Here is a 13,059-nt window from a genome sequence, read left to right as displayed (position 1 = left end):
GGGGGGGGGTCTGTATGAGCGCAAATCACTGTAAATATGATTTGGGGGTGGGTTGTAGATCTCATTTGTTGACATTGCAACTGAAACATGGTAAATATTGTACTTCTTACTCTATTACTATTCTCTGACGGCTTTTGTTCACTTTTCAGACTGTACAGACAAAGCGTGTTAATATTGTTTGCAGTACAGAAATAAGCCCACATTGTTTCTCTTTTTAAAATAAACTGGAGTCAAGTTGCTGAAATTGATTTCCTAACTATTTTAGTTCATTAGCTACAGGTCTGTTAGAATTATTCAGATTCAAATCATGATATGAAAATTCCCTATCGTGACATCCCTACTTGTGTGTGTGTGTGTGGCTCCTTTTAGAATGTTTGACTTCATGTCGACATCCAGTGACGTGAGTTTCTTTCCGCTGTGTGCACAGGCTGCTTCATGTCCGCAATGGCAACTGTAAGTACCACCTGGGGGAGGAGACCTTCAAGCTCGCTCAGTCTTACATGGACAAGCTAGCCAAACACGGCCACCTGGCCAACAAGGCGGCGCTGTACGGCGAGCTTTGTGCCTTGCTCTTCGCCAAAAGCCACTACGACGAGGTAAACACGTCTGACCATTGTACACTATAAGGGCAAGTGCTTCTAATTGAAATGATTTGAATGATGGCGTGTGAGTGGTTTACAGCATCACAGAGTTGTTCCACTCCAGATGTCTTTTACCTGCATTTTCCAGGCATACCGGTGGTGTATAGAGGCTATGAAGGAAATCAGTCCGGGGCTCCCTGTCAAAGTAGTGGTTGATGTCCTCCGGCAAGCCTCCAAGGTTAACTATGTTCTTCTATATTACAAGATAATATGGAGTTGTTATTGGGATGTGTCTGCAGGACAGCAGTGTTGTAAAGAAATGTGTCGTCTTTCCGCTGCAGGCCTGCGTGGTCAAGAGAGAGTTCAGGAAAGCAGAGCAGCTGATCAAACATGCCGTGTTTCTAGCGAGGTAACCCGCTGTGTCTCATAGAGACTCGACATTGTTCTTATTCTCTTTCTGATCATGAGTTCTGATTTACTGTTTTGTGTCTGGCAGAGAACATTTCGGACACAAGCATCCGAAGTACTCCGATACGCTGCTAGATTATGGATTTTACTTATTAAATGTAGATAACATATGCCAATCAGTTGCTATTTACCAGGTAAGTCGTAAGGCTCCTAGTCAACTTATATTTCTTTGTTTTTGTGTTAAATTCAAAGTTCTTTCTTTCTGTACAAATTGCAGACAGCGCTGGACATCCGACAGTCTGTGTTCGGGGGGAAGAACATCCACGTTGCCACCGCCCATGAAGACCTGGCCTACTCCTCATATGTGCACCAGTATAGCTCTGGGAAATTTGACAACGCTCTGTGAGTACAATGAATCTCACTAACTGAACTGTTTGTACACCAGCCAGCTAATTCCATAAGACATGAGCTCCCTTGTAGATGTAGCACAAGACCATGAGTCACACTGTGCCCTTCTGTTATGTTATGTGGCTGCATGCTCTGGACATGTGCCATTTCATATATTAAAAAGCAATATCTGTATTTTAGACAGTGATCGATGATGGCAATCGTGTTTCTTTGTATGTTTGAATGATTCACTGACACACTCCCTGATTGAAAGTTGACCTCTCTAACCCTGATGTGAGCTTCAAAACAGCTTGCCTCATGGGAAACGCTTGACTTTCTTGGAAGTGTTTATCCTGAGTAGAATACAGTTCCCAGTCAAGTCTTAAGTTTCATGAATTGTTTGGATCAGCTGCTGTTTGTCCCTCAGATTCCATGCGGAACGTGCCATAGACATCATAACTCATATTCTGCCTGAGGACCATCTGCTGCTGGCCTCCTCCAAGAGAGTCAAAGGTGAGGCGAGTTTCCTGGAGGTTCTGGGCTTCTGCCCACTGTGTGGAGGGTACAGGGGGGATGTCAGGCAGGCATCTGTCTTAAAGCGAGGATAATGGAATGTCCCTAAGGAAAGTTCATGAGGGCTCTCCACCGATTATAATATTTCATCACGATTAATCGCATGATTGTCCACAGTTCAGCACACATTAGTTGCAATTCATCTGTTCAAAATGTACCCTTTTAAATGAAGATTTGTCACGGATATAACATTCTTATTAACATGGGAGTGGACAAATATTCTTCCTTTATGCAAAATGTATTTATTATTGGAAATTAATTAAAACATGTAATGTTCAGAAACCCTCAGATACTACACTTAGCATAAAAATATATACTCGTATCATAAGGTCACAAACTGAAGCCCAACAGGCAACAACAGCTCCGTGTACAGTGTACTTTGTTTAATGTAGGGCTTTACTGAATGTCTTTTTTCACATTATGAGCCTCTATTGATGTATTAAAATGAACCTTTGAATGTCTGCGTGCTATTTTATGATTTCATCTCCCTAAAACAAATGGGGAAAATATGATTTTGTGCCGCTGTGGTTGTATAAATGTGACTCATGGTGCTGTTGGATTGCTGATAGACCCCTCTGTGAGTACCGGGTCAGCAAAATGCTGATGTCGGTGCATGCGACCGAAGTTCCCCCTGCTGGTAACAATAATGCTAATGTCAGGAAGCCTCACTGATTGCTGAGTCGAGTACAATAGTCTACCGCTGTAGTCTCTCCTAACTCCCCCGCTACCTTTGCTTTATGGTCTTTACATAAGTTGTGTATATTCAAGGCTGGGCTGGATCGCGAAGGCAGTTCATATGTGCAGTCCAAATAATTGAATGCAGACCTGCGCTAAGGCCTCCGATATTTGTGGTGTTTTAACTCTTTTAATATGATCTTTCATATTGTGTGTGTGTGAGTGCGTGTGTGTGCGTACACTGTTTGAGAAGGTAACAGTGAAGTGATGGTTAACAAAAGAATGACATAGGGCTGTGGCTCCGCTGTTCAGTCCTGGGGAGAAGTCTAATGTGTGCTTGGTGTGTTTCCCTCAGCTCTTATTCTGGAGGAAATCGCCATCGACTGTCACAATAAGGAGACAGAGGAGCGCCTTCTTCAAGAGGCTCATGACCTTCACCTCTCCTCACTGCAGCTGGCAAAGAAGGCCTTCGGAGAGTTCAACGTCCAGACTGCCAAGCACTACGGCAACCTAGGACGACTCTACCAGTCCATGAGGAAGTTCAAGGTGGATGGACATTATGATGTTGTGTGTGTGTCCTATCCAATTCTCGCATTCTTTTTCACTGAAATAATTAGGCATTAAAGAGTAACTCAACCCATAACCCCCTACACCACTTTCTTCAGCTGACAACCAATGCAGTTGTGTATGTAGTAGTGTTGTTGATGGATTCAGGTCCAAATCTTGACATTTTAGTGCAAAGTGTTAGAATTCTACATATTGTGTTAAAATGTGCATAGAAACTGCCCTCTAGTGGTTAAACCCAGATGTTGCATTTTCATTTTGCTCTGGGCTGATTTGGAGCCACAATTTTCTTATGTGTCCATCTTCAAGAATTGATACAAGCAGTGAGTTTACTCTGAACTCTCTTTATTTAGGAAGTGCTTTCAGACATCTGACAACAATCTATAATATAGAAAGCTGCATCTTTTCAATACTAGTATCTGATTCGTCTTAGAATCAAGTCATTTCAGCACCTCTACTGATAACTGACCTGTGGTTAAAATGTCTGAAGACTACAGTCATGTGCCTGTATGTCCATTGAAATAGAGCTTGCTTGCTGTGATCCTTTCTCCGGTTCATACTGGCCATTAACAGATCCCCCCCCCCGATGCTCTTTCAGTGGAAGTGATGAGGGACACAATGTGTACAAACGCATTCTAAAGTTCATCTGAAGATAATTTGAGGCTTCAGCAGTCTAGAAGATATCGACATAATTTGTGTCAAATGCAAAGGGGCCAAAGGTGCATTACAGACATGCATCTGACCCAGCGTCAAGGGGCCAGGTCTGCCTGGTGTAGCTGACCAATCATAGCACAGTAGTACCAGCTGATCACAGCATGAGGAAGTGACTTGGCTTTGCATTTTTACCTTGATGTGAGATCCATATCTCTATCTCTGTGTGCTTGTGTAACCAGGAGGCAGAGGAGATGCACATCAAAGCCATACAGATCAAGGAGCAGCTTCTGGGCCACGAGGACTACGAGGTGGCTCTGTCTGTGGGTCACCTGGCCTCCCTCTACAACTACGACATGAACCAGTACGAGGACGCAGAGAGGCTCTACCTGCGCTCCATCGCTATCGGTCAGACACGGGGTGGGATGGATGGGTCACACATGCTGGCTGTTCTTCAGCTCTTACTTCCTCTCTTTACTGTACAAATGATACCTGAGCTGCTGAATAAGCAAGCTGGTAAGGCTTCCTATAAGGTCCTATGAACTGAGCCGGTTAGCCATTCTCCATAGGTCACCATGGTGATTTAGCAAGCCTGCTTCTCGGTCCCACAGAGCCTGGTTTAATCATGGCTGGATAGCTTTGTAACACAGGCCTGTAATCACTCCTGTGTCTCTTGGATTCCAGAAAAACACTGTTTTTCTTTTCTGCTCCCATGAGCACTCACCCAAAGCTACCAGCTGAGTTGGCCTGACTTGATCTGCTGCTCTCTTGATGCTTAATGTCTGCCCATGGCTGAATAGCCCATGGTGGGGCATCCAGTTAGCTACCAGCAGCCTGTTCAGCAGAACATTTCTGGATTAATCACTTGATCTCATAAACATCAGAAAATAGCTTTTTTTTTTCAAAAGGTAAAGCAGTAAAGTATCAATTGGCAAGTTGAAATAAGGAGAAGTTTAACATTTCTGCAAAAAATGGACATAAAGTGCAATGTGTAATACATGTGTAATACATGCTCCAAACAATAGATGTCAGCATTTCTCCTCTGCTACTGGAACTACGAACTTGCAGCAGGACAAGACTACGCAGAATTCAACCAAACTGCTGAAGCTCTGAGAGCCGGTTGAAATAACCCTGCTACCTTATCATCTCTGTGTGTGGTGTCTATTGTTTGTTCACTGCGAACTAACCAGGGGCTGTACGCTCTGTGTAGGTTTTAATAGTTTGTTCATTACAGCTAAAGTGGCCTCAAATCATGCTTAACTTTAAGCCTCAATATAATTTAAACGGGGGAGTTGCCGCTTGATTGCAACTAATGGATTATCGGAAGATTTGACAATGCATGTTTAGTGGTTTGACCGATCAATGAATCGCTCTAGAATGATGAAACACGGTGTGTTGTGTCCTCACAGGTAAGAAGCTGTTTGGAGAGGGCTACAGTGGGCTGGAGTACGACTACCGAGGCCTCATCAAACTCTACAACTCAGTGGGAAACTATGAGAAGGTGTTTGAATACCACAATGTACTGTCCAACTGGAACCGGCTGAGGGACCGGCAGTTTGCCGTGGCAGATGCCCTGGAGGATGTCAACACTACGCCCCAGCAGACCCAGGAGGTGGTACAAGCGTTCCTATTGGCTCAGAGCCTGGGCCCCACCCGGCCCTGTCTCGGCTGATTTTTATGAGGGAAGAGAGGGAATAAGAGACACGTGGGCTTTAGTCTGGTGAGGACACGTACTAAGCCCCAATGTGATGCTTCAATTGCACACAGTCAATTAGTAATGCACAGTAAATTCAAGCGTCACCGGCGATTTGTTGGCTTTATAGTCTCTGCAGATGCCAGTACACACAGACATACACACACATTTAGCTGTGCAAAAAAACAAAGTAGAGACACCATTATCAAACCTCATGGACATTTCTACACCACCAAGATGCAGCTCCAGACTGGATGCAGCTTCACCCCACAGAGCGGACCGTTTCTCTGAGAGAAAGAGGAACCATGACTGAGCGGGAAAACCCCGCAACCATCCTGTAAGGATGACAAAATGATCTCTTCTCTCGCTCGCCTTTTTTCTTTTAATTTTGGAATCGGAGGAGATTTCAATTTTTTTTTGTATTTGAACCAGTGTATCTCTGAATGCCATGAGACACATCGCAGATGGAACCATGTTTCTCCAGGGCTCTCGACACAACAGTGACTGGACCCCAAGCTCATCTGTGAAAGACTTTGAACCCACATCAACTTGGTGGATCAGAGAAAGAAAATGTCAGATATTTTTGACACTTGTACAGTAAAATAATACAGCAGATTGTACACTTGTTTTTTTTTTTTTTTTTTCCTTTGCAAAGAAATGAAAGTAGACCCTAACAGAACTGCTCGTTGGAGAGAGATTACAAACAGTGGAATGTGTTCATCCAGTGGGTATAAAGTTGCACACCGCTCTTGTTTTCACTATATATTTCATCTGGTTTTATCTCTGTTTCCAGCTTAGTACCGACAATAATTAAAATGCCAACAATTTATATGTAAACAAGTATGTTTATGGCACCCTTTGTATATGCTTTTCTTACTGAGAGAGCCATGAAGTCTGAAGAAAGGCTCCACACTTTTACTTTAAACGAGGGGTGTGTGTCTGTGTGTTTGTGTGTGTGTCTGTCTGTGTGTCTGTCTGTGTGTGTCTGTCTGGGTGCCCAAGTGCTCTACTGATGATTACCAGCCTTACACCAGCTTGCAGTTATCTGTCTGTAGACGGACCCGTACTCTTAAGTGCTAAATACACTATTCTACCCTTAGGGGCACTACGATGGGGACCTATATTTGTGTGCATGTGTCGTTGACCTGTGCATCGTTCCTCTCCCTCCTGTCAAACATCCCTTGAATGCAAAGTCTCACATATTTGGTTACTGGACCATGTTTTTCCATCAGCCTGACCACACTGACTGTTGGTGTCTAAAGCCCATCAGTTGTTTCATCTTACAGCTTAACTCCTGCTTGAAAGGGTGCTGCTCTTTAATCATAATGAACCAATGGGAGAAATAACCCTGAACACAACCAATAGCATCTGTTTTTTGTTTTTCTTAAATCTTGCCCTGGGGCCCAGTTTGTTGTAACTCGTGTCCATGAAAATGAATCTCTATCAGTCTGATTCTTCAGACAGGCGCTTGTCTAAATGTAGCACTTTGAAACGATCAGATCACTTTACCAGAAGTTTACAAGTTACCGACTTAGGCCTGTAGAGGTAAAACCATACAGTATTCTGAAAGCTTAAACGTCATTTCTGTCGTACAGATGTGTGTTCTTCCTACCGTGGGAATCATTGTGCGACCCCCAATGTGGTTCAGAACCACAGTTTGGGCATCACTGCTGTAGTGACACTTTAAAATGCTACAAATGAAATCCCATACACGTGTATTGTATTTGGGTGGAGGCAGATATGTCAGAGATGGTGATCTCTAAACCTTGGTGAAACAGAATAAACTATTTGCATGGCTAAATACCATTACAGGTAAGTTAGAAATAGATGTTCTCATAATTTGGGTGAACTAACCCTGAAAAGTCCTCGGTGTGTGGTCATGGATGAAGTGAGACGAGTATTTCTGTAGAGAAATAACGATGAGATTTTCTCACTGATGGAAAGTGTTGTCCAGCTTTAAAATGAATTCAGGCATTAATATCTGCAACGTTGTTGAACATGTGACGCCTTTGTTAAGCGCCCCACTGTTTCCTTCGTCTAAGTGAATGAAGGAAACCAGCTTTGCCTTGCTGTTGCTTCAGTGCTCTCAGACGCCTCCCTCTCTAGCAGGGATGTGAGTGGCTCTAGCTGAGGAGGTCCAGCCTTAGCCCCCTTAAAAGGACGCTCAGCTACACTCTCGGTGCTTCGGCCTCAACAAGCACGCCCTCTCTCTGGGGAGATGGCGAAACGGTTTCCAGGGCAGAGGTGGAAATGAATGTTACCTGCAGTCTGTACTTCCAAAAAGTTCTGTACTCGGATAACAGATTAGATTTGGACAATTTACAGAAAACGGCGTATTGCAACAGTTTGGCTTGTGACAAATGGTCAATACATATCTTTGTGTCCAAAGTAAAACATAATGGAAACCTGTACCCTCAGATACTCCACACTGTCAGATGTCATCATGGGTAATCCATCCTCGTGTTTATTCTCTTCTCTCCTCCAGTTATGGACACATGTCGACATGTTGCATTGCATTCTGGTCTATTAGGGCTACTGTTTTGGAGCCAATGTTAAGTGATTTCTGCGGTGGATTGTTCTTTGTACCGAGCGTGAAAGTCTGAGAAAAGGATCTTTTTCACTGATTTGAACACAAGGCCTTTTCTGTCCAACCTCCAGCGTCACTGTCGATACGTCACGGTCACATCCTCTGCTCGGCCAGCAGGGAAACATGGATCCACAGATGGGATTAGTTTAATGTTGAAGTGTCTACGGGTGTTTGTCCTATATCACTAACGCTGAGAGACGAGCAGTCCGGTGGAATGTACGAGACGTGGTTTGACTTGACAATACCTACTGGTCTTTATTGTGATGATCTGATATCTGAAAGGGAATACCATAGTTCCAGTGTGGGGTGGGAGGGGTTTCGAGGGAGTGGGCTTGCTGGGAAAGATGGACAAAGTTAAAGATGTTCAATAAAGCTGTGATCTCTCCAACAGCCCTGTTTCTCTCTCCAAGTTCAGCTGATCGACACCAGATGTGACGAGGGGATGTTTCACTGTTGTCCTGTTACTGCTTCACTGTTAGCTGCAAAAACATTAAAACGTATATATCATTGATCACAAAAGCCACATGCGTTTCTCTCTCTTGTGTTCGCACCTTAGAATTCATTCACGTCTCAATTAAACGAAACTTGGCCAAACAAATGTCGTAAATATACAAGAAGAGTTGATGGTACCTAAATGTATTTAATATCACAGCCCATTCAGTTTCCTTCCTTGGCTGTTAGGCCTTATGTTCCATGAACAAGCCCCTCTGTGAACAGCTTCACAATACAGACTGGACAGATGGTGTGTGAGTGAGTGCTGCTGATGTGGAGATTTCTGGCTCAGAAAGAAGCAGCTGTTAAAGATATTTATTGTTAAATTCAAACATTTGTCAGGACACTTCAGGTGAATAGGGTAAATAAAGATTACCTAATCTATACCACCATGAAACGTCCCCAGTTTATAACTTACATGAAGAGAATTTATTTTTTGAATACAAGCTTTCTGAAATAATTTGTTTAAAAATAAACAGCTAAATGTGTATTTTGGATGTTTTTTCTTTCCACTAGTCTGAAAATAGACAACATCCGTTTTGTTCTTTGTTGTTGCCTTGGGTGTCTCAACTTAATAGAAATCTCTGCTAGAGAGCAGACAATGCTATTTCAGACAGTAGAGTTATACCCAACCAACTTCGTGGCAGTTTAGAGAATGCCCATTGGTGTTTGAACAGTACAATCCTGAATGTGTGTCGTCTAACTGTGTTGTACAGTAGGTACACAAGGACCACTCTTCTTAGGACTGTCTTTCAGCATTTTATTGCAAGGCAGCAGTAATGGCAACAGGATAACCTCCCTGAAACAAAGCCTTCATCGGGTCTCTCCCACATCAATGCTCTCGAACTTCTGGAAGTCCAGAACGAAGAGAAAGAGCATAATTCACGGCCATATTACAAAAAGATAAAAAAAAGTCAAGATATTCAAACCCCACAAACATCTTTCTGGAAAATATTACTACCCATGCAGAAACATGGTCTCTACAGCACACTGAAGTGTTGCAAGCTACCTAGCAGCACGGCTACACCTGCACAGCTCCATGAAGAAATGTTTTTTTCCACATTAGTTTGGAAAAACTTGCCCGTCCTCCACAGAGCCCTGACAAACACCCTCCAATGCCCCTGGGATGAAGTGCTCTCATGTCAGGACGGAAGTAGGGACAAAATAACCTTCCATTACTCACAGACAACTTGAACAGAACTGAAAATAATTTGATCCCTGAACAGAGACAAGTGTCTGCTGCTTATAATTTATCACGTTTTTTAGAGCCCAACCCAAACGTGAAATATTGTTAGATTCAAGCCTACAGGGAGTGCAAAATGCTGCCTCCCTGGGACAGTTGGGACAGTTGGGACAGTTGGGACAGAGGGTAGTGTCGTTGAAAATTGAAAAAAATCAGTCCAAACGTGACCACCTTATATTTACGTGAAATATTCTCTGTTTGGTAGACGTCTAATCAACTTTCACATTTTCTTGGGAGAAAACCAAATGTGGCCTGAGGCCAGTGTTCACATAAAGGTGCAGCATTGTTCCAGCGTAGACAGGGCAGCATAACTCTGCTGAGTGGCTTTCAGTTCTTTTTCTCTTCTGGCTCGTCATTGATGAGGTATTTGATGTGTGTCCACATACACCATATCTGCAGAAATAATATAATTAAATAGGAAATTTGAGCAGCAACTATTTCAACACAACTTCAACTTTTGTCGACATGATGTTTGTGCTTATCAAAGGTTATTCCTACCTCCACTGATAGAGCCAGCAGGCGACCTGCAGCCAGCAGCACAGTCCCCAGAGCCTGGATCCAGAGAGGCAGACCCAGCCAGTGGGTCAGTAAACCCCACCGACACCCATAGAGCCACAGGGGGAGGCCGTGCAGCCCGCTCACCACCCATGTGCCAAGAGGTGTTCGAAACCCTAACAGCAGCAGATACACAGTTCATGGAATCTTGTAATGGATCTTGAGCTTCACATTAACATGAACGTATTCACAGTGACAGGCTTGTTACCGTTTGCCATGACGGCTTGGATGAATGGAGGGCTGGTGATGAAACTGTTCTTCCAGTGGTCACCTCTGGCATTGTGGTTACACACAAACACACACCACTCCAAAGCAGACACCAGCCAGCCCCACTGCAATAGGACACATAGAAACATTTAACACCATGTTAGAAATGGTGCTGTGCAAGACACCTCTGCTTAAAATAATCTTTACACACACGGTTGAGCATACCGCGTGGGTGTTCTGCTTGATGTCACAAAAACCAAGACGCAGAACAGTAAAGGCTACTGCTGGTGCAGCAAGGATTAATGAGGATTCATTTCTTGGCAGATACTCGGCTCCTTTGTACCAGCTGTATGCAATCATTTCATGTGTAGCTACTGTATATCGAAGGCTCATTCTAAACCATTCATTTTATGATAATCGTATAGGAAGCTCACAGCCTAACGTGAGCACTTGGTGTGCATGTGTGTGTGTATACTATACTGTTTGTGTTGCGTGTTCTGCAGCCAGCAGACCTGAAAAAGCAGACTCCACAGCAGGCCTCTGCCCAGGTTGTCCACCACTACGTCCAGCCAGGCTCCAAACCTGGAGGTCTGGCCCAGCCTCCGTGCCAACCAGCCGTCCACTCCTGCACAGAAAACATCATCACATACTGCAGACACAATGTTCATGTCTTGTGCACTCAGCAACTATTCCTCCTGGCGAGGCCTTTTGGGGTTATGAAACAGGACGCAACTACACCTACATGCAAAACCTTAGACTCTGCTCTACACTCATTCAGTCTCACTATAGGCATTTCATCAATAATACCTTCAATCAATCACACCACTTGAGTACCATAGGCAGGCATGCCACTGAGTTAGCATGCACAATATCAGAGACCTAAACAGAAACCATAAGGGTATGTGGCTGTGATTAATGTCATTACACCTGCCATTTTTAATAATGCAGTCTTAAACTGGTGCAGAACATCTACCAGCAGCACAATAGGCCATTTCACAGCAGACATGTTATCACAGCTAAGGCACAGTTGTTGCTAATAGCATTAACAATGGGCCCGTTGTGTCCAAGTGTCCCAGTAAGACATGACAGTGAGCCATTTATTATTTATCTTATTAGTTACACCTGTGGCTGTATTTTATGTTTACTGAACAATAAGAAAGTTCAATACAACATTGGTTCTACTGGAATGTACTGATGCCAGAATAAACCAGTAAAAAGCCTCAGAGCCTTTACCATCAAGTGCTATGTGGGTTGAGTAAAGAGGGACAAAGACTGCTGGTGTCTCACAGGAAGCCCATGCAGCAAACACAAGGCCGATCCTAACGTAACCTGAAAGAGACAAATACATAATACATACACAAGGTATTAGGACAGCCAGGTGAAGGAACTCTTCAATTCAGTGGCAGACATCGAGCACTTCCTAAAGTTACCGAAAGGTCAGTTCAAATGATTTACGGTATCATCACAGGGACATCTTTCAGTGTCAATGTTCTGCCAATCATCATCGAAATAAAGGCTCCTATACTATACTATACTATTCTATAATATAATATACTATTCTATACTATAATATAATATAATATACTATTCTATAGTATAATATACTATACTATAATATAATATTCTCGCAGTCTGGCTGCTATGTTTAGTAGGCTAATGGCCAAGCAACCCGGGTTGTCATGTCACAGTGACGGCCAAGTAACCCGGGTTGTCATGTCACAGTGACCCGACAGTCCCGCACATAACACAAATATAAAATAAAATTTCTTGAAATTCAACCAAATGTGTCTCACCAATAATATTCGGCCAGTACAGCAGAACCTGGAGTCCCATCTCCGTGTCAGTTGAGCGGGACAGCTGTGCCTTATCCCGGGAAAAAAAATAGAGAATGCAACCTGCTTTGTAAGACGACTTGTCGAGGCATCAAAACGAGCTCACGCACGTTATGATGAGGTACATTCATGCTTTCATTCCCGCGGCTTCCACGAGCTGCTAAAGTCAGCTCGGGCAGCTTTGTGTGGTGCTGCGCGCGCTGTCATGTTGCTCACGCCAACTACGGCTAAAGGTGACGTAGGAAGCGGGCAAAGCTATTTTACGAACACAGCGTCACGCCAAACTCCATTCTAAAACATGGACACATAGAAGCACCTGCCGAAGAGGAGGGCAGCATTAAAAAAACATTTAACATTAACGGTCCACTAAGGACCAGTAAATGTCTTTTTTTACATTTAAGGATTCATTTTTGGCCGTTAGTGTCCTTTTGGTGGAATAAAATAGAAGACGAACAAATGAAACAGTTGAAATGTATTGAAGGTGTCGTTCGTGTGTTGGATACATGCTGAAGTCATGAATATAATACAATACTATTATAATATTTGATGTTCTACGTCAAGAGTGCTTCGACTGTGAGCCAGCCAACATCAAACTGGTACATTTAAAAAAA

General features: G+C 43.4%; 2 protein-coding genes across 2 annotated transcripts in view; one reads left to right on the top strand and one right to left on the bottom strand.

Annotated features, from left to right (window-relative positions):
* Positions 1 to 8,638, top strand: part of appbp2 (amyloid beta precursor protein (cytoplasmic tail) binding protein 2) — a 15,584-nt gene extending 6,946 nt beyond the window's left edge. The window contains exons 5-13 of the mRNA XM_031872438.1: positions 428 to 596; positions 730 to 819; positions 923 to 990; positions 1,078 to 1,183; positions 1,267 to 1,391; positions 1,804 to 1,889; positions 2,980 to 3,170; positions 4,082 to 4,247; positions 5,249 to 8,638. Of these exons, the coding sequence (XP_031728298.1) occupies positions 428 to 596; positions 730 to 819; positions 923 to 990; positions 1,078 to 1,183; positions 1,267 to 1,391; positions 1,804 to 1,889; positions 2,980 to 3,170; positions 4,082 to 4,247; positions 5,249 to 5,511 (1,264 nt within the window). The 3' untranslated portion in view covers positions 5,512 to 8,638. The remainder of the gene's footprint in view (positions 1 to 427; positions 597 to 729; positions 820 to 922; positions 991 to 1,077; positions 1,184 to 1,266; positions 1,392 to 1,803; positions 1,890 to 2,979; positions 3,171 to 4,081; positions 4,248 to 5,248) is intronic.
* Positions 8,639 to 9,094: 456 nt separating this feature from the next.
* Positions 9,095 to 13,059, bottom strand: part of LOC116397210 (uncharacterized) — a 5,196-nt gene continuing 1,231 nt past the window's right edge. The window contains exons 2-7 of the mRNA XM_031872439.1: positions 12,410 to 12,479; positions 11,850 to 11,945; positions 11,129 to 11,241; positions 10,618 to 10,741; positions 10,353 to 10,525; positions 9,095 to 10,247 (exon numbers count right to left, since the gene is read on the bottom strand). Coding sequence (XP_031728299.1) covers positions 10,182 to 10,247; positions 10,353 to 10,525; positions 10,618 to 10,741; positions 11,129 to 11,241; positions 11,850 to 11,945; positions 12,410 to 12,479 — 642 coding nt within the window. The 3' untranslated portion in view covers positions 9,095 to 10,181. The remainder of the gene's footprint in view (positions 10,248 to 10,352; positions 10,526 to 10,617; positions 10,742 to 11,128; positions 11,242 to 11,849; positions 11,946 to 12,409; positions 12,480 to 13,059) is intronic.

This window comes from Anarrhichthys ocellatus, unplaced genomic scaffold, assembly GCF_004355925.1.
Source record: "Anarrhichthys ocellatus isolate YVR2014 unplaced genomic scaffold, GSC_Weel_1.0 scaffold64, whole genome shotgun sequence".
Taxonomy (NCBI): Eukaryota; Metazoa; Chordata; class Actinopteri; order Perciformes; family Anarhichadidae; genus Anarrhichthys; species Anarrhichthys ocellatus.
The sequence above is the reverse complement of the archived record's forward strand: the minus strand, read 5'-3'. Positions and strand labels throughout refer to the sequence as shown.